Raw genomic sequence first — 26,020 nt, forward strand, 5'->3', positions numbered from 1 at the left:
TATGTTTTTAAGGTTGAGTATATTCGTTCTTTGTTAAAAGAAATGTTGCTAACTTTGGATATTGAGGAGTCTGGTCCTCTTGATAATAAATCCAGTAAATGTTTAAATTCTGTCTATAAACCTCCTGTGACTACTCCTGAGGTTTTTCCTGTTCCTGATGCTTTTTCTGATGTGATTGCTAAGGAATGGTTTAAGCCTGGTACTTCTTTTGTTCCTTCTTCAAGGTTTAAAAAGTTGTATCCTTTGCCAGTGGCTAAATTAGAGTTTTGGGAAAAATTCCCTAAGGATGATGGGGCTATTTCTACTCTTGCTAAATGTACTACTATTCCTATGGAAGATAGCACTTCTTTTAAGGATCCTTTAGATAGGAAAATTGAATCTTATCTAAGGAAAGCTTATTTGCATTCTGGCTATATTCTCAGACCTGCCATTTCGATGGCTGATGTTGTGGCTGCATTACCTTCTTCCTTGGATAGCTTAGCACAACTGGAATTTGCATAGCTTTCTTCGTTTGCTTCAACATGCTAATCATTTTATCTGTGATGCTATTTTTGATATCATCAAATTTAATGTTAAATCTATGTCTTTGGCTATTTTAGCTAGAGGAGCTTTATGGCTCAAATCATAATATGCTGACATGGTATCTAAATCTAGGTTACTATCTCTATCATTCCAGGGTAATAATTTATTTGGTTCCCAGTTGGATTCTATTCCAATATTACTGAGGGGAAGGGAGTTTTTTTGCCTCAAGATAAAAAGTCTAAGGGCAAATCTAAAGCTTCTAATCGGTTTTGTTCCTTTCGTCAGACTAGAGAACAGAAAACCACTCCTTCCCCTAAGGACTCTGGCTAGAATTGGAAGCCATCCTCAAGTTGGAATAAATCCAAGCCTTATAAGAAACCAAAGCCAGCCCCCAAGACTGCATGAAGGTGTGGCCCTCAATCCAGTTCTGCTGGTGGGGGGCTGATTGAAATTATTTCAAGACGATTGGGCAGGTTCCGTTCAGAATCATTGGATTCAGAATATTGTCTCTCAGGGGTATTGAACAGGTTTCAGAATAAGACCTCCTGTGAGAAGATTTTTTCTCTCTCACGTTCCATCAAATCCTGTGAAAGCTCAGGCCTTTTTGAAGTGTGTTTCAGATATAGAGCTTTCATGAGTAATTGTACCAGTTCCAATTCTGGAACAGGGTCTGGGTTTTTATTCAAATCTATTCATTGTCCCGAAGAAGGAAAATTCTTTCAGACCAGTTCTAGATCTGAAGTTTTTTAATCAATTTGTAAGGGTCCCAACTTTCAAGATGGTGACTATTCGGCCTTTTGTTTAGCAAGGTCATTACATGTCCTCAATAGACTTACAGGATGCGTATCTTCACATTCTGATTCATCCAGACCACTATCAGTTTATGAGACTCTCTTTTCTAGACGAACATTACCAATTTGTTGCTCTTCCATTTGGCCTAGCAACAGCTCCAAGAATCTCAGTGCCCTTCTATCTGTAATCAGAGAGCAGGGTATTGCAGTGTTTCCTTATTTGGATGATATCTTGCTACTGGCTCAATCTTTTCATTCAGCAGACTCTCACACGAATCAACTTGTGTTGTTTCTTCAAAAACATGGTTGGAGAATCCATTTACCAAAGAGTTCTTTGATTCCTCAGACAAGGGTCACCTTTTTAGGTTTCCAGATAGATTCAGTGATTCAGACAAGCGACAAATGAAATTGGTTTCTGCCTGTCAAAATCTTCACTCTTGATCATTCCCTTCAGTGGCTATGTGCATGGAAGTTTTAGGTCTCATGACTGCAGCATTGGACGCGATCCCCTTTGCTCATTTTCATATGAGACCTCTGCAGCTTTGCATGCTGAAGCAATGGTGCAGGGATTATACTCGGATATCACAGTTGATATACTTAAATCCCAACATTCAACTCTCTCTGTCCTGGTGGTTGGACCATCATCGGATTTTTCAAGGGGCCTCTTTTGTTCGTCCTTCCTGGACTGTGATTTCAACAGATGCAGTCTCACAGGTTGAGGAGCTGTCTGGGCGGTCTCTGACAGCACAAGTAGTTTGGAATTCTCATGAGGCGAGGTTATCAATCACTATTTTAGAACTCCGTGCTATTTTCAGGGCTCTTCAGACTTGACCTCTATTAAAGAGAGAATCATTCATTTGTTTTCAGACAGACAATATCACAACTGTGGCATATGTCAATTATCAAGGGGGGACTCGCAGTCCTTTAGTGATGGAAGAAGTATCTCAAATACTTTCTTGGGCAGAATCCAACTCCTGTCTAATTTCTGTGATACATATCCCAGGTGTAGACAATTGGGAAGCGGATTATCTCAGTTGTCAGTCTTTACATCCAGGGGAGTGGTCTCTTCATCCAGATGTATTTTGTCAGATTTTACAGATGTGGCCCCCACCCCCGAAATAGATCTGATAGCTTCCCATCTAAACAAGAAGTGTCCCAGGTACCTTTCCAGGTCCAGGGATCCTCAGGCATAGATGGTGGATGCGTTAGCAGTTCCTTGGTTTTACCAACCTGCTTACATTTTTCTGCCTCTAGTTCTTCTTCCAAGGGTGATCTCCAAGATCATATTGGAACAATTGCATGTGTTTCTGATAGCACCAGCATGGCCTCACAGGTTTTGGTATGCGGATATTGTCTGGATGTCCAGTTGCCAAATTTGGCCACTTCCTTTAAGGCCAGACCTTCTGTCTCAAGGGCCGTTTTTCCATCAGGATCTCAAATCTCTAAATTTGAAGGTATGGAAATTGAACGCTTAGTACTTAGTCATAGAAGTTTCTCTGACTCAGTGATTAATATTATGCTACAGGCTCGTAAGTCTGTTTCAAGGAAGATTTATTATTGGGTTTGGAAAACCTATATTTCACTGTGTTTTTCTCATAAATTCTCTTGGCATTCTTTTAGGATTCCTAGAATTTTACAGTTTCTTCAGGATGGTTTGGATAAAGGTTTGTCTGCAAGTACCTTAAAGAGACAAATATCTGCTCTTTCTGTTTTATTTCCTAGAAAGATTGCTAAACTTCCTGATATTCACTATTTTGTTCAGGTTCGTATCAAGCCTGTTATTAAATCAATCTCTCCTCCTTGGAGTCTTAATTTGGTTGTGAAGGCTTTGCAGGCTCCCCCTTTTGAGCCTATGCATTCTTTGGATATTAAACTACTTTCTTGGAAAGTGTTGTTACTTTTGGCTATCTCTTCTGCTAGGAGATTTTCCGAATTGTCTGCTCTCTCTTGTGAGTCTCCTTTTCTAATTTTTCCTCAGGATAAGGCTGTTTTGCAGACTTCATTTAAATTTCTTTCTAAGGTTGTGAATTCTAACAACATTAGTAGTAAAATTGTTGTTCATTTTTGTGTCCTAATCCCAAGAATACTCTTAAAAGATCTTTACATTATTTGGATATTGTAAGAGCTTTGAAATATTATGTCAAAGCTACTAAAGGTTTCAGGAAGTTTTCTATTCTATTTGTTGTTTTTTCTGGTCCTAGGAAAGTTTAGAAAGCCTCTGCCATTTCTTTGACATCTTGGTTAAAGATTTTGATTCATAAGGCTTATTTGAAGGCGGGACAGTCTACGCCTCAGAGAATTACAGCTCATTCTACTAGATCAGTCACCATTTCTTGGGCTTTTAAGAATAAGGCTTCGTTTGATCAGGTTTGCAAAGCAGCAACTTAGTCGTCTTTGCATACGTTTACTAAATGTTACCATTTTGATGTATTTGCTTCTTCTGAAGCAGTCTTTGGTAGAAAAGTTCTTCAGGTAGCTGTCTCAGTTTGATTCTTCTGCTTATGATTTAAGTTTTTTCTTGTAATTTATGTGAAATTTATGAGAGACTTTAATTTTTTTTAGCGGAAATAGCTTTTTTCTATTTTATCCTTCCCTTTCTAGTGACTCTTCTGTGGTCTCCCACATCTTGGGTATTTCTAACCCATACGTCACTAGCTCATGGACTCTTGCCAATTACATGAAAGAAAACATAATTTATGTAAGAACTTACCTGATAAATTCATTTCTTTCATATTGGAGTCCATGAGGCCCACTCTTTTTATGGTGGTTATGATTTTTGTATAAAAGCACAATTTTATATCCAGTTCCTCTTTTTGTATGCTTTTTTACTCCTTATTTTTTCACTCCACTACTTGGCTATTCATTAAACTGAATTGTGGGTGTGGTGAGGGGTGTATTTATAGGCATTTTGAGGTTTGGGAAACTTTGCCCCTCCTGGTAGGATTGTATATCCCATAGGTCACTAGCTCATGGACTCTTGCCAATATGAAAGAAATTAATTTATCAGGTAAGTTCTTACATAAATTTTGTTTTTTATGGTAATCATGTATTAATGAAAGGGATATGTGATGCAACATTAGAAAGAGGGGGCTCCCTTTACAAATAGGGTATCATTCTTGTCTTGTCACAATTGCTATGGTGGTCACCTGAAAATTAGGGTAATCTCATACCCATCTTAATTATATAAGAGGGAGTGATAAGGGCTTCAAATTAGTCCACATTCCCCACTACTAGAAATTACCTTTCTTTTATTGGTCCTTTGTTCCCATCCTCTGGCTAGAGATTTATGTTCCATGATTCTAGTTAAAGGGATAAAATTCCCTCTCTTTCTTTTATAACTACATACAAGAGTATGTATTAATCATTATAAAACAAATGTTTTAAAAGCATTGGAACTGACACTTTGAAAGAAAATTTGCATTGAAACATAAATTGGTAAGGAAGCAGATACATCCTCTTTGGTGCTAGGCCCAAGTCCTATCCCAAGACTAGCTGCTGTTATTTTTCCAAATAAGAATGCCACAGTCCAAGCTCTCTACTCCCCCCAAAAAGTAATCATTCACAAATTTGTAAATTTTAAACATTTTCTTAGTTCTCTTGGTATCTCTTGGTATTTGAAAAAAGCAGGAATGTATGCTTACATGCCGAACCATCTTTGGTTCAGCATCTGGGTAGCGATTGCTGATTGGTAGCTAAATGCAGCCACCAATCAGCAAGTTCTATCCAGGGTGCTGAACAAAAAATGGCCCGGCTCGTAAGCTTACATTCCTGCTTTTTTTCAAATAATGATACCAAGAGAATGAATAAAAATTGATAATAGGAGTACATTAGAAAGTTGCTTAAAATTGCATGCTCTATCTGAATCATGAAAGAAAAAAATTGGGTTCAGTATTCCAAATACAAACCAATCTTTAGCTTTTGTCACAAGTATATTTAAACATATGTATCATGGACTTTCCTTAACCCTCTAAAAAGCCAAAAAATAGCTTTCATCCTTTGGGAAATTCTTGTTTCTTAAAGTGACAGTCTAGTCCAAAATAAACTTTCATGATGCAGATAGAGAATGTAATTTTAAACCGTTTTCCAATTTACTTTTATCACCGATTTTGCTTTGTTCAATTGGTATTCTTAGTTGAAAGCTAAACCTGGGAGGTTCATATGCTAATTTCTAAGCCCTTGAAGGCCGCCTCTTCTCTCAGGGCATTTTGACAGTTTTTCACCACTAGAGGGTATTTGTTCATGTGTCATATAGATAACACTGCTCACGCATGTGGAGTTCAGGGGAGCCAGCTCTGATTGGCTAAAATGGATGTCTGCCAAAAAAACTGAAATAAGGGGGCAGTTTGCAGAGGCTTACGCCTAGATTTAGAGTTTTGCGGCCAAAGGGGTGCGTTAGCTACGCGTGCTTTTTTTCTCACGCAACTTTTAAATACCGCTGGTATTTAGAGTTAACCCCTAAAGCTAAGTCTAACCCTAACCCTAACACCCCCCTAAGTTAAATATAATTTAAATCTAACGAAATAAATTAACTCTTATTAAATAAATTATTCCTATTTAAAGCTAAATACTTACCTGTAAAATAAACCCTAATATAGCTACAATATAAATTATAATTATATTATAGCTATTTTAGGATTTATATTTATTTTACTGGTAACTTTGTATTTATTTTAACCAGGTACAATAGCTATTAAATAGTTTAGAACTATTTAATAGCTAAAATAGTTAAAATAATTACAAAATTACCTGTAAAATAAATCCTAACCTAAGTTACAATTAAACCTAACACTACACTATCAATAAATTAATTAAATACAATATCTACAAATAAATACAATTAAATAAACTAACTAAGTTACAAAAAATAAAAAAATATTTACAAACATTAGAAAAATATTACAACAATTTTAAACTAATTACACCTACTCTAAGCCCCCTAATAAAATAACAAAGACCCCCAAAATAAAAAAAAATGCCCTACCCTATTCTAAATTACAAAAGTTCAAAGCTCTTTTACCTTACCAGCCCTTAAAAGGGCCCTTTGCGGGGCATGCCCCAAAGAATTCAGCTCTTTTGCCTGTAAAAAAAAACATACAATACCCCCCCAACATTACAACCCACCACCCACATACCCCAAATTTAACCCAAACCCCCCATAAATAAACCTAACACTAAGCCCCTGAAGATCTTCCTACCTTGTCTTCACCATGCCAGGTATCACCGATTGTTCCAGGCTCCGAAATCTTCATCCAAGCCCAAGCGGGGGCTAGACCTCCATCATCCGATGGCTGAAGAAGTCCAGAAGAGGCTCCAAAGTCTTCATCCTATCCGGGAAGAAGAGTAGATCCGGACCGGCAACCATCTTCTTCCAAGCGGCATCTTCTATCTTCATCCGATGAGGACCGTCTCCATCTTGAAGACCTCCACTGCGGACCCATCTTCTTCTTCCGACGACTTCCCGACGAATGACGGTTCCTTTAAGGGACGTCATCCAAGATGGCGTCCCTCGAATTCCGATTGGCTGATAGGATTCTATCAGCCAATCGGAATTAAGGTAGGAAAATTCTGATTGGCTGATGGAATCAGCCAATCAGAATCAAGTTCAATCCGATTGGCTGATTCAATCAGCCTATCAGATTGAGCTCGCATTCTATTGGCTGTTCCGATCAGCCAATAGAATGCAAGCTCAATCTGATTGGCTGATCCAATCAGCCAATCGGATTGAACTTGAATCTGATTGGCTGATTCCATCAGCCAATCAGAATATTCCTACCTTAATTCCGATTGGCTGATAGAATCCTATCAGCCAATCGGAATTCGAGGGACACCATCTTGGATGACGTCATTTAAAGGAACCGTTATTCAGTGAGTAGGCGTCGGTTGAAGAGGATGTTCCGCGTCGGCTTGGAAGAAGATGGCTCCGCTCCGGAAGAAAGAAGATTGAAGATGCGGCTTGATAGAAGACTTCATCCCGATGATGGACTTCCGACTTCAGCCCGATGATGGAGTTCTTCAGCCGCCGCTTGGATCAAGACTTCAGCCCGAGGATGGACGTCACTCTTCAGCCCCCCGCTTGGGCTTGGATCAAGACTTCGGACCCTCTTCTGGACAGATCGGGACCCGGTGAGGTGAAGACAAGGTAGGGAGATCTTCAGGGGCTTAGTGTTAGGTTTATTTAAGGGGGGTTTGGGTTAGATTAGGGGTATGTGGGTGGTGGGTTGTAATGTTCGGGGGGGTATTGTATGTGTTTTTTTTACAGGCAAAAGAGCTGAATTCTTTGGGGCATGCCCCGCAAAGGGCCCTTTTCAGGGCTGGTAAGGTAAAAGAGCTTTGAACTTTTTTATTTTAGAATAGGGTAGGGCATTTTTTTTATTTTGGGGGTCTTTGTTATTTTATTAGGGGGCTTAGAGTAGGTGTAATTAGTTTAAAATTGTTGTAATATTTTTCCAATGTTTGTAAATATTTTTTTATTTTTTGTAACTTAGTTCTTTTTTATTTTTTGTACTTTAGTTAGTTTATTTAATTGTATTTATTTGTAGGTATTGTATTTAATTAATTTATTGATAGTGTAGTGTTAGGTTTAATTGTAGATAATTGTAGGTATTTTATTTAATTAATTTATTGATAGTGTAGTGTTAGGTTTAATTATAGATAATTGTAGGTATTGTATTTAATTAATTTATTGATAGTGTAGTGTTAGGTTTAATTATAACTTAGGTTAGGATTTATTTTACAGGTAATTTTGTAATTATTTTAACTATTTTAGCTATTAAATAGTTATTAACTATTTAATAGCTATTGTACCTGGTTAAAATAAATACAAAGTTGCCTGTAAAATAAATATTAATCCTAAAATAGCTACAATATAATTATAATTTATATTGTAGCTATATTAGGGTTTATTTTACAGGTAAGTATTTAGCTTTAAATAGGAATAATTTATTTAATAAGAGTTAATTTATTTCATTAGAATAAAATTATATTTAACTTAGGGGGGTGTTAGGGTTAGGGTTAGGGTTAGACTTAGCTTTAGGGGTTAAAAAATTTATTAGAGTAGCAGTGAGCTCCGATCGGCAGATTAGGGGTTAATACTTGAAGTTAGGTGTCGGCGATGTTAGGGAGGGCAGATTAGGGGTTAATACTATTTATTATAGGGTTATTGAGGCGGGAGTGAGGCGGATTAGGGGTTAATAACTTTATTATAGTAGCGGTGCGGTCCGCTCGGCAGATTAGGGGTTAATAAGTGTAGGCAGGTGGAGGCGACGGTGAGGGGGGCAGATTAGGGGTTAATAAATATAATATAGGGGTCGGCGGTGTTAGGCGCAGCAGATTAGGGGTACATAGCTATAATGTAGGTGGCAGCGGTGTACGGAGCAGAAGATTAGGGGTTAATAATAATATGCAGGGGTCAGCGATAGCGGGGGCTTCAGATTAGGGGTTAATAAATATAATATAGGGGTCGGCGGTGTTAGGGGCAGCAGATTAGGGGTTCATAGGGATAATGTATGTGGCAGCGGCGTGCGGTCGGCAGATTAGGGGTTAAAAAATTTTAATAGAGTGGCGGCGATGTGGGGGGACCTCGGTTTAGGGGTACATAGGTAGTTTATGGGTGTTAGTGTACTTTAGAGCACAGTAGTTAAGAGCTTTATAAACAGGCGTTAGCCCAGAAAGCTCTTAACTACTGACTTTTTTCTGCGGCTGTAGTTTTGTCGTTAGATTTCTAACGCTCACTTCAGACACGACTCTAAATACCGGCGTTAGAAAGATCCCATTGAAAAGATAGGATACGCAATTGACGTAAGGGGATCTGTGGTATGGAAAAGTCGTGGCTGGAAAGTGAGCGTTAGACCCTTTCCTGACTGACTCTAAATACCAGCGGTAGCCCAAAACCAGCGTTAGGAGCCTCTAACGCTGGTTTTGACGGCTACCGCCCAACTCTAAATCTAGGCCTTAGATACAAGGTAAACACAGAGGTAAAAAGTGTATTTTTATAACTGTGTTGCTTGTGCAAAACTAGGGAATGGGTAATAAAGGGATTATCTATCTTTTCTAAACAATAAAAATTCTGGTGTAGATTGTCCCTTTAATAATGGTTTTAATTGCAATTGCAGTTTTTTATTCTCTTACATAATAAAACATTTGATTAAAATATTTTACACAGTTTTGTGTTTCTTTTGAATATATTTTAATGAATTAGAAATATTAGTACAGATAGAAACCCCTTTATCCAAACTGCTTGGGACTGGACAAGGCTTGGATTTTGAAATAGTTTAGATTTTGGAATATTTGCATCTTCAAAATGTGACAGTTTGGAGGGGATGGAACCAAATGTAAACAACAATATCTTATGTAATTTAGGCAATATATTACATGTCATACTGAAGCTTATACATGCAACCTAAAGGTAGGTTTATAGCAATTTTAATACTGAAATAAATATAGATTATTGTTATTATTTGCATTTTAGAACAGAAAAAAAAAAACAAACGAAAGACACAAGTTGAGTAGATTGTAAATTACAGGCAGGGAAAATAGTAATTTTTGATAATTTTATTCTTAAAGTTTGCTGTGGAACCTGTTGGCGCTGTACAAATAACTAATAATAATAATTTCTGAATTATTCTGGATTTAGGGATGAGCACCTGTACTGCATCAGTAAAAACATATTTTTGTCTTAAAATTATATATTTAATGTTTGGGGACACACTGAATAACAAAACAATAAATACAGTTTGATTAAAGAGTGTCATAATTGTTAAAATTTTGCTGGTCTTGAATTTGCAAAATATCTCAAAAGTTTAATATTCCAATTTAGTATAGCGTGTTTCTCTGTCACCTATTATATTTTATTTAATAAAGTTGGAAAGCATTGAATTACCCTTCACATTATTCCAGTGAAATGTGGTAATTTTCACTTTTTTGTATCTTTTGTATCTGTATTTTTTTTTTTTGTTTTTTTTTTAATTCCTCTTATTTTTTTCCCTTTTTTTGTGATTCTTGATTCTCCACCTTATTTTTTCCTGTTTCAGCAATAATTTTGTAACAACAAATGAATTTCAAGCATGGCTTTGTTACGTAATTAAATTTAGATAGACAGATCTATTTCCATAATCATTTCCAATATGATGTCAGATCTCTTACATTTATGAAATATTAATCTCTTCTTTTCTTTATTGTTATTTATAGTATTATTGCTTATGGTGTGTCAGCATAAGGAAAGCTATAAACAGACCTATAAGATAAACAAAAATCTTTTTGAAACATTGTAAAGTTGTCAAAAATGAAAGAAAATAGGTTATCTCTAAAGCTTTATAATTTCATAAGAAATTTAAAGAAAAACAATGTTTATTCCTAATGTATTCCTGTTACTCTAATGACCACATCATATTTTCCATGGATCATATCTGCAAATGTATACATGCATTTGTTTTTCTCACAATAAAGTTAACATCTTTATCAGTATTAACGCATTTCTTACAGAATTCAATAGAAAATTATGTTATTGCATATTTTGATTTTTCTTTCAGGTAAGGGAACGACTGAGGGTTTCTTTAGAAAGAGTGTCTGCGCTGGAAGAAGAACTAGCTGTTGCCAACCAGGAGGTAAAGTAGCATTCTATATCTCCTTTAAACAAAAAGAAATCCACTCAAATTATCAGTTGAATCTGTATATTCTTAGAATTGTCCTGTATAACTTTTAGTGTAATTAGGAAGGAAAACCGAATGGATAGTCCACTTTTTTGTTTTAATATTTTTCACATAAATCAAAACTAATAGTAAATAGCTATATAAACATGTGCTTTGTACAATTCACTAGTGTAAAATGTTAGTAAATTAAAATAATGTTAATAAGTATATAAAATAAAAAATACTTATAAATAAGATTCTAAATGTTGAGCATGTTTTCTTCTGTTTCAGTAACTATTCTGCAAAAGACTTAACTTGGAGTCAAACTTTACTCAATGTGAACATTTTAAATGGTATCTTACTTTAAAAATAGGGTAAACAATAGTATTGTGATTTAATTTTTCTTCACCAGATACTTAAAGTGGACATAAAGGTTATTTTTATGTATGTATGTATTTATTTATTCCTTGTGCACTGAGTTAAGAATCAGCATAAAAAAGCTTTGTGGAATTGATGTGTTGGTCTCCTTAGCTAAAGCCTATCTGAAGCACTGCTTTAAGGTTAAATAAATAAGACTTTCTGTATCCTCCAATCCATAGGCAATCTCAGGGTAAATGCAATATACACTTTAGGTCACGCCTCTCCATCTCTAGAGATGCCCCATTTATTAAGGAAATCTATTGTGATAACATAATCCCTTTAAAAATCTGTAGTTTATGGATTTCATTTTAGTGAGTGGGAAGGAACATTTTGTTTACTTTTCGCTGCCTGGCTTTTTCCTTCTTTATAGTGTGCTTTGTTTTGTTAGCATTGCATTTTATAGTTTTCTAAATTATAAATATAGTAATATAGTTTTCCAAATTCTGGTTGCAGCATAGAACCGATATACACATGACAAAAAAAAGAGATTAATGTGTAGCTGATTACAGAGGATTTAAAACATCCTCTGACTAAGATAAATCGTAAAACATTTTGGATTAGATTATGAGTGAAGCAGTACTATGGGCTCCTACTCACACGTTAAAGGGACAGTTAACTGTAAAATTGTTTTTCCTTGAATGTGTTCCCCATGACTTGTTATACCAGCTGCAGCATATAAAATGTATGGGAAATCGCTAATGTTTGCTTCTTTTTGCAAAAGAAATAGCTGGAATTGCTCTTTGAAACCACAGCCCATAAAAATAGGCTAAGCTTGCAGACAGATCGGATCTCGTTATCTTATCACTCAAATGCTTCCCCTTCTTATCTCTGTCTCTGTGCAATACTTAGAAAGAACAATTGAAAATTAACATTTTAGAATTGTATCTCTTCCACCTCCCACTGTGAGTGTAATGTCTTCTGCTGGCTGTGTTTAATTATAAAGTTACTCAATAGCCTATACCTAGGTATAGAAACTTTCAGTATAGGTAGGAATACTACGGGCTAAATCAGCTATTTAAAATGCGAATATAAAGGCTAAGGAGCTATTTGTGAACAATGTATTACACTACATCAAAAAAATAGACTATTGGGAACAAATTAAAGGAGAGAAAGTTTTTTGATAAACTGTCCCTTTAACTTTGGTAGACGTAGGCTTTCATGTTTTCAGCTACATGACTGCAAAGGGCTCCAGTGCACTTATGTATATGTATACATATGTATTTATGTATACACACTTATGTATGTGTGTGTGTGTGTGTATATATATATATATATATATATATATATATATATATATGTATGTGTGTGTGTGTGTGTATGTGTATATATATATATATATATATATGTATGTGTGTGTGTGTGTGTGTGTGTATATATATATATATATATATGTGTGTGTGTGTGTGTGTGTGTGTATATATATATATATATATATATATATATGTATGTGTGTGTGTGTGTGTGTATCTATATATATATATATATGTATGTGTGTGTGTGTGTGTATATATATATATATATATATATATATATGTATGTGTGTGTGTGTGTGCATATATAAACATATTTAGACATATAAATGTATGTATCTATATGTTAAAGCCATTTGCCTGTCTGAGACCTCATATCTTTGAGCCCTTATAACTTTTAATTGCTATCTTTTTAAAATATTTTTATTAGTATTATTATAAATGTAACTGTGCTTTTAAATATGATGTTGATATATTTTGTGCAACTTTTTATTCAAGTGCAACAGTTAACCAGAGCTCTGAAGTCGCGCCATTCAATTGCGCTTAAGTGAACACATTTAATTTTAACCTGTAATACGCGTGCTTCTTCAGATGCGCACAAAGAGCCACAATAAATCCCTTTTGGATTGCGACGGTGGAACAGTTAGCGCACCACTTGTAATCTAGCCCTCTATTGGATATTCCTTACTTAAAGGGATATGAAAGCCAAAATTAAAATTGCATGATTTGGATAGAGCATGTAACTTTAAGACACCTTTAAATTCACTTTAATAATTTACTTTTTTCTTGATATTCTTTGTTGAAAAGAATACGTAGATATCCTCAGCATCAGCAATGCACTACTGGAAGCTAGCTGGTGATTTGTGGCTATAGAAAAGCTAAACATACGCAAGGGGGGTATCCCTGGGTTACAAAACAAAAGGCAAATTGTGCTAATAATATTACAGTTTAAATGCATTTAAAACATTTTGTATGCAGATCTTTTGCACTGTAGTGCTGAAACATACTATACAGACAAAAAAATACTTTAATATTCCTTGAAATATCATTGCTTACTTGTCATACTTTAGCTACTTATCCAATATCTTCTGTAATTGTGCTTCATCCGGAGTGGAGGAAATGTGAAGAATAAATATAAACAGAAGGTTATTGCTACTTTTCAGTATTCTCTGAGTGCTTCCTTGTCATGCTTTTGGGACAAGTGGAATCGTTTCAATTGAGGTGAATTGAAATGTTTTCTTATAGAAAGCTACTTAAACGCATTTGAATAGAATTCAGAACACGGAGATGTCTAGTACTGTAGACAGACTGGCAGGAGAAATGCACAAAGCTGTCATTACACACACACTATCTTGTCAGAAAAAAACCCCAAAATAGAATAAAGATGATAGGTTTATTTAAAATATAGTTAAAGTTAAATAATTTTGTGTTATATGGAAATTATTGCACAGATGTTGGCATTGTTTTGTTTTTATCAGTAAAAGGGACACAAAATTCAAAACTTAGATTGAGCACAGAATTTTAAACAATCTGAAAATTGTGCCTGTTTCCCTTCACCAGGGAATGCTGAGTTTCTATTGTTTAGTTTTTTTCTTTTTCTAGCATATACCCTGTCAGTCTCCTTAGCAATGTATTCTCAGTGTTAATAGCCATTACAAGCAAAATCATTGTTTGCAATGGCAGTGCTGATTCATGGTGGTTTAGTTGTAGATTTTATTTATGTAAAACTTAGCCAGAAATCAGCAGCAGGCTGCTTTTCAGCTTCTATTGACTGGGAACCTATATGAATATGAATGTATCACATACATATACACATTTGTCCGCCTAAATATATATTTATAGAGTACGGATTAGAAATAACTTTGGTTCTGTCTGGTTAAAAGACCTGTTAATAAAATTCTAGTGCTGTTATTAATTGCAAAATACTTCTCTCGTATTAAGGTGCAGTTTTATTCAGTTTCCAATGTGCATTTAAAGGGGTATGAAACCCACATATTTTCTTTCGTGATTCAAATAGAGCACCTTTCCAATTTACCTCTATTATTAAATTTGCATTGTTCTCTAAATATCCTTTGTTGAAGGAGCCAATCATAACAAGCATATGCTTTACTGGGAGCTAGCTAAACACACCAGGTGAGCCAATGACAACAGGCATATATGTGCAGCTACCAATCAGCAACTAGCTCCCAGTAATGATGCTCCTGATCCTACCTAGATTATTATTTTCAACAAAGAATACCAAGAAAATGAAAGAAATTAGATACAAAACACGGAAGGGAACTGCACTCTCATACCGGACCGGGTACACATCCCATGACCCTGCAACATGCTCAGCCCTGGGTGCCACTGGCACTCACAGGAAGCTGTGCTGTCCCCAGAGCCACAAGCAGTTAACCCCAGACAGGTCTGGGTGCAAGAACCATAGGGAAAATTACAAAACAAATTAATACAACACACAGAGAAAACCCAGCACTCACATACAAGCTCTCAGCTAAGATTTAAAAGCAAAAATGGAAAGGTTAGTCACCGCATCTGGCCAAATGGGACAAGCTCAGGCTGAGCATGTTGCAGGGTCATGGGATGTGTACCCGGTCCGGTATGAGAGTGCAGTTCCCTTCCGTGTTTTGTATATGTCTAGGGTGGTTACATATTCCTGTGCACCCTTCCCTTGTTTTCAGTTTGTTTGGATTTGAAAGCTTGCATTGTGTGGCTGTTTTAGGGTCTCAGGTATTGGAGAGGACCTTGACGTGGTACCTGAGCTTGTCCCATTTGGCCAGATGCGGTGACTAACCTTTCCATTTTTGCTTTTAAATCTTAGCTGAGAGCTTGTAAGTGAGTGCTGGGTTTTCTCTGTGTGTTGCATTAATTTGTTTTGTAATTTTCCCTATGGTTCTTGCACCCAGACCTGTCTGGGGTTAACTGCTTGTGGCTCTGGGGACAGCACAGCTTCCTGTGAGTGCCAGTGGCACCCAGGGCTGAGCATGTTGCAGGGTCATGGGATGTGTACCCGGTCCGGTATGAGAGTGCAGTTCCCTTCCGTGTTTTGTATATATATATATATATATATCTATATATATTTAAATACACTAGGCGATAAGCCTGCCCAGAAAAAAAAAAAAAATACAAAACCCAAAGCTAATATTACAATAAATAAAAAAATGTAAAATTACAGAAAATAATAAGCAAAGCTATCCAAAATAAAAAAATGTAAACGTAAACTAATACCCCTTTAAAAAAAAAAAAATGCCCCCAAAATAAAAACACTGCCTAATCTAAACTACCAATAGCCAATAAAACAACTCTTTTACCTAAAAAAAAAAATACCAATTATCCCCTAACAGTAAAACCCCCCACCCAACCGACCCCCCAAATAAAAAAAATTAAGTCTAAAAAAACCTACGTTACCCATTGTATGGGTATTGCCCTTAAAAGGGCAATCGGCTCTTAAGTGTCCATTTAAAAAAAAAAAAAAATCCCTAATCTAAAAAAAAACCTGAAATAGGTAATCACAGTTCCTGAAGTCTTCTTCCAGACGGCTCCATCGTCTTCTATCTTCATCCTGAGTGAAGGCGGCACTGAGCAGAGGTTCAAATCAGCCAATAAGATTTCAGTAGCTCTCATCCTATTGGCGGCGGATGATCACATGAAGAGGAGCCTCCACGCCACGGAGGATGACTCCGTTGAGGACCGCCGCTCTAGATCCCCGCATCGGGGAAGACCACTCTGCACCGTGCCGCCTTTGCTCCGGATGAATAGATGATGATGGAGCCGCCTGGAAGAAGATCTTCACCGCCGGACTTCAGGAACTGTGAGTACCTATTTCAGGCTTAGACTTACTTTATTTTTTATTTTTTTGGGTGTTTTTTTTTTACATTATGGCTTTTTTATTTTAATGGGCAGTAAAAGAGCTTATAGTCCATACAAATGCCCCTTTAGGGGCAATGGGTAGATTAGTTTTTTTAGTACTAGGTTTTTTTATTTTGGTGGGGTTGTTTTACTGTTATGAAGACTTTTTTATGTAAAAGAGCTGTTTAACTTAGGGCAGTGCCCTACAAAAGGCCCTTTTAAGGTAGTTTAGTTTAGGGGGTGTTTTTATTTTGGGGGGCTTTTTTATTTTCATAGGGGTTGTAGATTAGGTCTAATTTTTTATTTTTGATAATTTTGTTTATTTTTTTCTGTAACTTTTTTTATTTTTTGTAATTTAATCTTAGGTTTTATTTTTAAATTGATGTTATTATTTTTTATTTTATGTAATTGGGGTTAATTTATGGGGTGTTAGGGGGCTTCGTAATTAAATTAGTTATTTGCGTTGTGGGGGGTTGGCGGTATAGGAGTAAATAAGTTAATTAGGTTTATTGCGATGTGGTGGGTTGGCGGTTTAGGAGTTAATAGGTTAATTAGGTTTATTGCGATGTGGGGGGTTGGTGGTTTAGGGGTTAATTAGGTTTATTGCAATGTGGAGGTTTGGCGGTTTAGGGGTTATTTTAATTATGTTATTTGCGTTGTTTAATTTGCAGATTAGGGGTTAATTACTTTATTATTTTGCGATGTGGGGGTTGGCCGTTTAGGTGTTTGTTAATATTTTTTGTGGGCGCTTAGGTGTTTTTTTTTGTTAATACTTTGTGTGGGGCAGTTAGGTTTTTTTAATATTTTGAGAGTGGTTAGGTTTGTTATTGCGTACGGGCGGTTACGAGTTGTTTTGTTATTTCATGTGGGCAGTTGCATGTTTTATTTCTTTCCTAAGATATGGAGAGTCCACAACGTCATCAATTACTATTGGGAATATCACACCTGGCCAGCAGGAGGAGGCAAAGAGCACCACAGCAAAGCTGTTAAGTGTCACTCCCCTACCCACAATCCCCAGTCATTCTCTTTGCCTCTGTTAATGGAGGAGGTGAGGTTTTGGTGTCTGAAGAAAATTGGATTTCTTTTGCTACAAGCAAGATTTTTGGTATAGCTGTAGTCCACGTTAATCCCTTCAGTAGGGTAGTGGTATTTAAAGTAGTTAGGAACTTGTAAGGTTGGCCTTGCTGCGCTTTCCTAACAGATTTGCTGCCCATGGTATAGAAAGTCAGAGTAAGTTTACTCTGTTCTTTCTCTTATTACAGATCTCTGTGAGGAGTATGTGTCCTCTCACATCTTGTAAGCTGTCATCCTGCCTGACAGCTGGAGTGTAAGTAAGTGCTTTCTTGTTTTCTAGGTTTGGAGACATTGCACTTAAAGAGACTGCAAATTCTGGGGACATTTTATATCCTTGGGTTGGGATATCTACTGGCAGGGGACAGGCACTGGTTCATGTGTGGAGACTAAGGGGTTAATGTAAAGTGTTAACCTTTATTCAATTGCTCTTTATTGAGGGTATGTGTTGTGAGACTCTATTGCAGAGATTTGGTGTGGGTGCAACCGTTTTCTTCACTTTAGCATTTAGTGATTTTTACCGTCCTATGCTTTCATAACATTTGGATGCCATATACTAGGAAACAAGTACTGTGGTGGTTTTTTCGTGGTGCGCTTGTAATTCTAGCTGGGCAATTGTGTTGGCCGAATGGTCATGTGACCCGCTCTTCCGCTTTTAGGTGTAGCGGAGCGGCGTCTTTTCTCTTGGGTGACAGGAGATCTGTCTCGGCTGCTGTGCTTGGGGAAATCAAGCTTTGGCATTCCAAAGTCCGGTTAGACACATCAGTAGAAGCTGAGGTGTAGAGGTTCCTGTTAATTGTATTTGTTTAACGTATTTAGCGCTCCAAAATTCTTGAATTTGAGAGGCTGTGCAGAGGTCATTTTTTGTTTAGAGGCTGTAACGCTTTTAAACATTTTGGGTAAAATTGCCTTAATTTTATTTTTTAAAGAGAAAGTTTTAGATTTTCTTTAAATAAAAAGAAAAGTCTATATTAAGGATATGGAGCAAGACTTGTCTTTTTCCAAATGCTTGCTGTGCCTTGAGGCACAAATTGTTTTGCCCATGCAATTCTGTTCTGTATGCTTCAATAAAACTCTGGAGAATACAAATTGATTGTTGCCCTCTGAGCCAAATGTCTCCCAGGATGATGCTGTTAAGACAATGCTGCAGCTTTCTCCTCAATGGTCCCTAGCCTCAATGGCCCTGTGGTTCCCCTCAATCTTCTGGAGGAGTTTATTTGCCTGCAGAAATTGCTGCACATGTATCTTCAGCGGTATCTGCAGCATTATCTGCTTGTCCTATGTTAAAGGGAACACGCAAGAGGAAAATTAGAGACTCAGATAGTAAGGGTTCTGTCCCATCTACCGCTACTCCGGTTTCCCTCCCTCATAAGTCTGATGAGGAGGATACATCAGTAGCCTTTGAGGGTGAAATCTCAGATTTGCACAGTTTAATTCCTTGATCTGATGCTGAAGTAGTATTCTTCAGACTTAAGCTTGAACCCCTTCGTGTATTGTTAAAGGAGGTTTTGGTTACTTTGGACGACTCTGACCCACCTGTCGTAGTCAACCCGAAGAAATTAAGTAAATGTAATACATACTTTGATGTTCCTTCCTCTGTGGGAGTGTTCCCTGTTCCAGACCATGCAACGGAGATTATTGCGTGGGAATGGGAGAAGCCAGGGATTCCTTTTTCCCTGTCTCATGTTTTTAAAAAGATGTTTCCTGTCGCTGACTCCATTAAAGATTTGTGGCGGACGGTGCTTAACATAGAAGGGGTAATTTCTACTCTGGCTAAGAAAAAAAACTACTAATCCTATAGAGTAAGCTGCTCCTTTAAGTATCCAATGGACACAAAGCTGGAGGCTTATTTGAAGAAAATGTATGTTCATCAAGGTCTTCAATGGCAACCTGCAGTTTGTATTGCCATGGTGTCTAGTGTGGCATCCTATTGGCATGATGCCTTGTCTGATTGTCTTCAAGCAGAGACTCCTCTGGAGGCAATCCAAGACAGGATTAAGGCTCTCAAGCTAGCTAAATCCTTTACTTCAGATGCTACCATGCAACTTATCAAACTGGGAGCCACGATATCTGGCTTCGCTGTGCTAGCCCACAGGGCGTTATGGCTGAAATCATGAGAAAGTAACAGCACCCAACACACTTCATAGGAATGTCCTTTTAAATAGCTTAAGGATAAATGTAGGTGCACACCTGGAGGACCTCCCTTTCCAAAGTCCCAACAAATATAATGAAATAGAACACACAGGTAGCACTCTATATGGAGCAACAGCACCTTTATTGAGCAACGTTTCGGGCTCCTGCCCCTTTATCAAGCTAACAAACAAGTGAATATGTCGAGCTATTATAGACACAGGTGACCAATCACAACATCATAGGGAGGGGTCACTAAAAAAGAGATCACACATGACCTCATACACATCATCACACAAATTTAACCCCTACATTCCAGAAGTGAAATGATCACAATTAAAAACAAGTGTAGCAAGTTACTTATTACACCACACCATTATATAATAATGTGCCTTAGTTAGTTTCATAAGATATATCAAATGCAATACAAATCAATATGCCTAATCAAAAAGCACAAAAGATAAGAAAAGGCTGCTACACATTAAATAAAAGGAAGCAAGTTAAATTCCCAATTTAACCCCTTGGGATACATTGTATCTAATTTCCAAATCCATCTAGCCTCTCTGTATAATAAATCCTTAACCCTGTCTCCCCCTCTAATGTGTCTAGGGGCCTGGTCAATGACCATACATCTAAGTTGATTCATTTGGTGGCCTTTCTCCAAAAAATGTGTTGGTACCGGGAGATTTTATGTTTTCTCATTTCTGATAGTGTACTTGTGTTGGCAGATGCGTTCCCTGACCCTCTGGGTTGTCTCGCCTATATATAATAACCCACATGGGCAACTAAGCGCATACACCACATGTGTAGAATTGCATGTAAAATATCCCTTTATCAAAAATTTCTCTCCGTATGTTACGTCTAAGTTCAAGCTTCTAGCACTTCCTTACAAGGGTAAGACCCTGTTTGGACCTGATCTGGCAGAAATAATCTCTGACATTACTGGTGGAAAAGGGTCTTTTCTACCACAAGAAAAAAACAATAGACCTAAAGGATGTCAAAAGTCATTTTTGTTCCTTTTGTAACTTCAAAGGAAAGTCTTCCTCTCCCTCTTCTTGGAAGCCCAATCTGTCTTGGAACAAGGGGAAGTAATCAAAGAAACCTGCAGCTGAGTCTAAATCAGCATGAAGGGTTTCCACTGTCCCTTTAAATACACAAGTGAAATGTAAATTTTGCTGAATTAAAGTGCCCCTGTTTTTAATCAGATTTTTTAAAACCAGGCACTTTATCATCTAAATTTACATTCACTTTAAGGGCCAGTGTACTGTATAACTGGCTTCTTTTTTTTTAGATGAAATAGCTGGATTTGCTCTTTGAAACCAGAACCCATCAAAATAGGCTTAGTTTGCAGACCGGTCAAACATCTGTATCTTATCACTCAAATATTTCCCCTTTCTTCTTCTTCTTCTTATTGGTTATTTGTAGAGCGCCAACAGATTCCGCAGCGCTATAAACAAAGGCTGAGTACAACAAAACAATTATAGGGATCAAATGGGTAGAGGGCCCTGCCAAGAGTTGCACTGTTGTAGTCAGCTCTTAAGAAGGTGATCTACAAACAGCTGGACTCTTAGGCTTACATGCTAAGGGGGTTCAGGGGATAGCAATGGAGCAGAGGAACTGGTATAAAGTAAGGTTAGTGTAGGTTGTATGCATCCCTGAACAGTAGAGTCTTTAGGGAGCGCTTGAAGCTTTCAAAACTAGGGGAGAGTATTGTGGAGCGAGGCAGAGAGTTCCACAAGATGGGAGCCAGTCTGGAGAAGTCCTGTAAACTGGAGTGTGATGAGGTAACAAGAGAGGAGGAGAGTAGGAGGTCATGAGCAAAGCGAAGGGGACGGGAGGGAGAGTATCTTGAGACAAGATCTGAGATATAGAGGGGAGCAGTGCAGTTGAGGGCTTTGTATGTCAGAGTGCGAATTTTGTGTTTGATCCTAGAGGCAAGATGAAGCCAGTGAAGGGATTGGCAGAGAGGTGCAACAGATGAAGAGCGACGTGTAAGGAAGATGAGTCTGGAAAAGGCATTCATTATGGATTGTAAAGGAGCTAGGCGGCAGGTGGGGAGACCAGAGAGGACAGAGTTGCAGTAATCGAGGCGGGAAAGAATGAGAGAGTGGATTAAAATCTTAGTTGTGTCTTGTGTAAGGAAATGTCTAATTTTAGAGATGTTTTTAAGTTGGAAGCGGCAGGCTTTAGCCAAGGACTGAATGTGAGGAGTGAAAGAAAGATCTGAGACATCAGGCATTAGGGGTAGGTGTAATGATGGAGTTGTTGACAGTTATAGAGAGATTGGGGGTGGAGATTTTGGAAGAAGGGGGGGAAATGAGGAGCTCAGTTTTGGAGAGATTTAGCTTGAGGTAATGAGAGGACATCCAGGAAGAGATGTGAGAAAGACAGTTAGTGACACGGGTTAGCAAGGAAGGAGCTAGGTCTGGTGCAGAGAAGTAGATTTGGGTGTCGTCGGCATGCAAATGATATTGGAAACTGTGGGACTTTATTAGGAAACCTAGTGATGACGTGTAGATTTAGAAGAGAAGGGGACCGAGGACAGAGCCTTGCGGTACTCCGACAGAAAGTGGTGACAGGGCAGAGGAGGCCCCAGAGAAGGCTACACTAAATCACTGTCAATACAATACTTAAAAAGAGCAATACAAAATTAACATTTATTATTATTATTATCAGGTATTTGTAGAGCACCAACAAATTCTGCAGCGCTATAAACATAGGCAGTATTAAAGTTAACATTTATAGGGGGTCAAATGGGTAGAGGTCCCTGCCGAGAGTTGATAAATTATTCTCTCTCACGCCCTAATGGGAGTGTAATTTCTTCTGCTGACTGTTTACATAGCTTGTCAAAAGCCTGAACTTAATACGACATTATACTGTAACATTGTTTTCTCTTGTTGTATTTCCATTGGCATGTTATACCAGCTATATATTATAAAATAAATAAAAAGAGAGAAGCGCTCAACCTGGGAACGAACAATGGCATAATAGCTTGTTCTATGGCTAGTTACCACCCTAGAAGCAGCCTCTTTTTGCTCAATTTGTGCCTTTCACAGAGAAGAACTTTCCTGTAGCCTATCAGTCTGATCCTGACTTCACAGTACAGTCCAGCCCCGAAATACCAGGCAATCCTTCTCTGAACAAGAGAAACAGCAAAACCCCAGACGTACGTTTCGGCCTATTGTGGGCCTCGTCAGTGAGGTGCAGCCATATCCCTCTAGGCACACTGAGCAACGGGTCCACGTCTGGATTCCCGCATCACACTTAGGGAGACTTCCCCAAGTGTCATAATTTGCATAAATAAAAAGAGAGAAGCGCTCAACCTGGGAACGAACAATGGCATAATAACTTGTTCTATGGCTAGTTACCACCCTAGAAGCAGCCTCTTTTTGCTCAATTTGTGCCTTTCACAGAGAAGAACTTTCCTGTAGCATATCAGTCTGATCCTGACTTCACAGTACAGTCCAGCCCCGAAAAACCAGGCAATCCTTCTCTGAACAAGAGAAACAGCAAAACCCCAGACGTACGTGTCGGCCTATTGTGGGCCTCGTCAGTGAGGTGCAGCCATATCCCTCTAGGCACACTGAGTAACGGGTCCACGTCTGGATTCCCGCATCACACTTAGGGAGACTTCCCCAAGTGTCATAATTTGCATAAATAAAAAGAGAGAAGCGCTCAACCTGGGAACGAACAATGGCATAATAGCTTGTTCTATGGCTAGTTACCACCCTAGAAGCAGCCTCTTTTTGCTCAATTTGTGCCTTTCACAGAGAAGAACTTTCCTGTAGCATATCAGTCTGATCCTGACTTCACAGTACAGTCCAGCCCCGAAATACCAGGCAATCCTTCTCTGAACAAGAGAAACAGCAAAACCCCAGACATACGTTTCGGCCTATTGTGGGCCTCGTCAGTGAGGTGCAGCCATATCCCTCTAGGCACACTGAGCAACGGGTCCACGTCTGGATTCCCGCATCACACTTAGGGAGACTTCCCCCAAGTGTCATAATTTGCATAAATAAAAAGAGATAAGCGCTCAACCTGGGAACGAACAATGACATAATAGCTTGTTCTATGGCTAGTTACCACCCTAGAAGCAGCCTCTTTTTGCTCAATTTGTGCCTTTCACAGAGAAGAACTTTCCTGTAGCATATCAGTCTGATCCTGACTTCACAGTACAGTCCAGCCCCGAAATACCAGGCAATCCTTCTCTGAACAAGAGAAACAGCAAAACCCCAGACGTACGTTTCGGCCTATTGTGGGCCTCGTCAGTGAGGTGCAGCCATATCCCTCTAGGCACACTGAGCAATGGGTCCACGTCTGGATTCCCGCATCACACTTAGGGAGACTTCCCCAAGTGTCATAATTTGCATAAATAAAAAGAGAGAAGCGCTCAACCTGGGAACGAACAATGGCATAATAGCTTGTTCTATGGCTAGTTACCACCCTAGAAGCAGCCTCTTTTTGCTCAATTTGTGCCTTTCACAGAGAAGAACTTTCCTGTAGCATATCAGTCTGATCCTGACTTCACAGTACAGTCCAGCCCCGAAATACCAGGCAATCCTTCTCTGAACAAGAGAAACAGCAAAACCCCAGACGTACGTTTCGGCCTATTGTGGGCTTCGTCAGTGAGGTGCAGCCATATCCCTCTAGGCACACTGAGCAACGGGTCCACGTCTGGATTCCCTTATCACACTTAGGGAGACTTCCCCAAGTGTCATAATTTGCATAAATAAAAAGAGAGAAGCGCTCAACCTGGGAACGAACAATGGCATAATAGCTTGTTCTATGGCTAGTTACCACCCTAGAAGCAGCCTCTTTTTGCTCAATTTGTGCCTTTCACAGAGAAGAACTTTCCTGTAGCATATCAGTCTGATCCTGACTTCACAGTACAGTCCAGTCCAGCCCCGAAATACCAGGCAATCCTTCTCTGAACAAGAGAAACAGCAAAACCCCAGACGTACGTTTCGGCCTATTGTGGGCCTCGTCAGTGAGGTGCAGCCATATCCCTCTAGGCACACTGAGCAACGGGTCCACGTCTGGATTCCCGCATCACACTTAGGGAGACTTCCCCAAGTGTCATAATTTGCATAAATAAAAAGAGAGAAGCGCTCAACCTGGGAATGAACAATGGCATAATAGCTTGTTCTATGGCTAGTTACCACCCTAGAAGCAGCCTCTTTTTGCTCAATTTGTGCCTTTCACAGAGAAGAACTTTCCTGTAGCATATCAGTCTGATCCTGACTTCACAGTACAGTCCAGCCCCGAAATACCAGGCAATCCTTCTCTGAACAAGAGAAACAGCAAAACCCCAGACGTACGTTTCGGCCTATTGTGGGCCTCGTCAGTGAGGTGCAGCCATATCCCTCTAGGCACACTGAGCAACGGGTCCATGTCTGGATTCCCGCATCACACTTAGGGAGACTTCCCCAAGTGTCATAATTTGCATAAATAAAAAGAGAGAAGCGCTCAACCTGGGAACGAACAATGGCATAATAGCTTGTTCTATGGCTAGTTACCACCCTAGAAGCAGCCTCTTTTTGCTCAATTTGTGCCTTTCACAGAGAAGAACTTTCCTGTAGCAAATCAGTCTGATCCTGACTTCACAGTACAGTCCAGCCCCGAAATACCAGGCAATCCTTCTCTGAACAAGAGAAACAGCAAAACCCCAGACGTACGTTTCGGCCTATTGTGGGCCTCGTCAGTGAGGTGCAGCCATATCCCTCTAGGCACACTGAGCAACGGGTCCACGTCTGGATTCCCGCATCACACTTAGGGAGACTTCCCCAAGTGTCATAATTTGCATAAATAAAAAGAGAGAAGCGCTCAACCTGGGAACGAACAATGGCATAATAGCTTGTTCTATGGCTAGTTACCACCCTAGAAGCAGCCTCTTTTTGCTCAATTTGTGCCTTTCACAGAGAAGAACTTTCCTGTAGCATATCAGTCTGATCCTGACTTCACAGTACAGTCCAGCCCCGAAATACCAGGCAATCCTTCTCTGAACAAGAGAAACAGCAAAACCCCAGACGTACGTTTCGGCCTATTGTGGGCCTCGTCAGTGAGGTGCAGCCATATCCCTCTAGGCACACTGAGCAATGGGTCCACATCTGGATTCCCGCATCACACTTAGGGAGACTTCCCCAAGTGTCATAATTTGCATAAATAAAAAGAGAGAAGCGCTCAACCTGGGAACGAACAATGGCATAATAGCTTGTTCTATGGCTAGTTACCACCCTAGAAGCAGCCTCTTTTTGCTCAATTTGTGCCTTTCACAGAGAAGAACTTTCCTGTAGCATATCAGTCTGATCCTGACTTTACAGTACAGTCCAGCCCCGAAATACCAGGCAATCCTTCTCTGAACAAG

The 26,020-nt window shown here is 38.7% G+C and overlaps 1 protein-coding gene across 1 annotated transcript in view; it reads left to right on the forward strand.

The window, feature by feature from the left end:
* PPFIA2 (PTPRF interacting protein alpha 2) overlaps positions 1 to 26,020 on the forward strand; it is a 728,675-nt gene that overhangs the window by 328,618 nt on the left and 374,037 nt on the right. The window contains exon 4 of the mRNA XM_053716934.1: positions 10,841 to 10,915. Coding sequence (XP_053572909.1) covers positions 10,841 to 10,915 — 75 coding nt within the window. The remainder of the gene's footprint in view (positions 1 to 10,840; positions 10,916 to 26,020) is intronic.

Source organism: Bombina bombina, chromosome 6, assembly GCF_027579735.1.
Source record: "Bombina bombina isolate aBomBom1 chromosome 6, aBomBom1.pri, whole genome shotgun sequence".
Classification (NCBI taxonomy): Eukaryota; Metazoa; Chordata; class Amphibia; order Anura; family Bombinatoridae; genus Bombina; species Bombina bombina.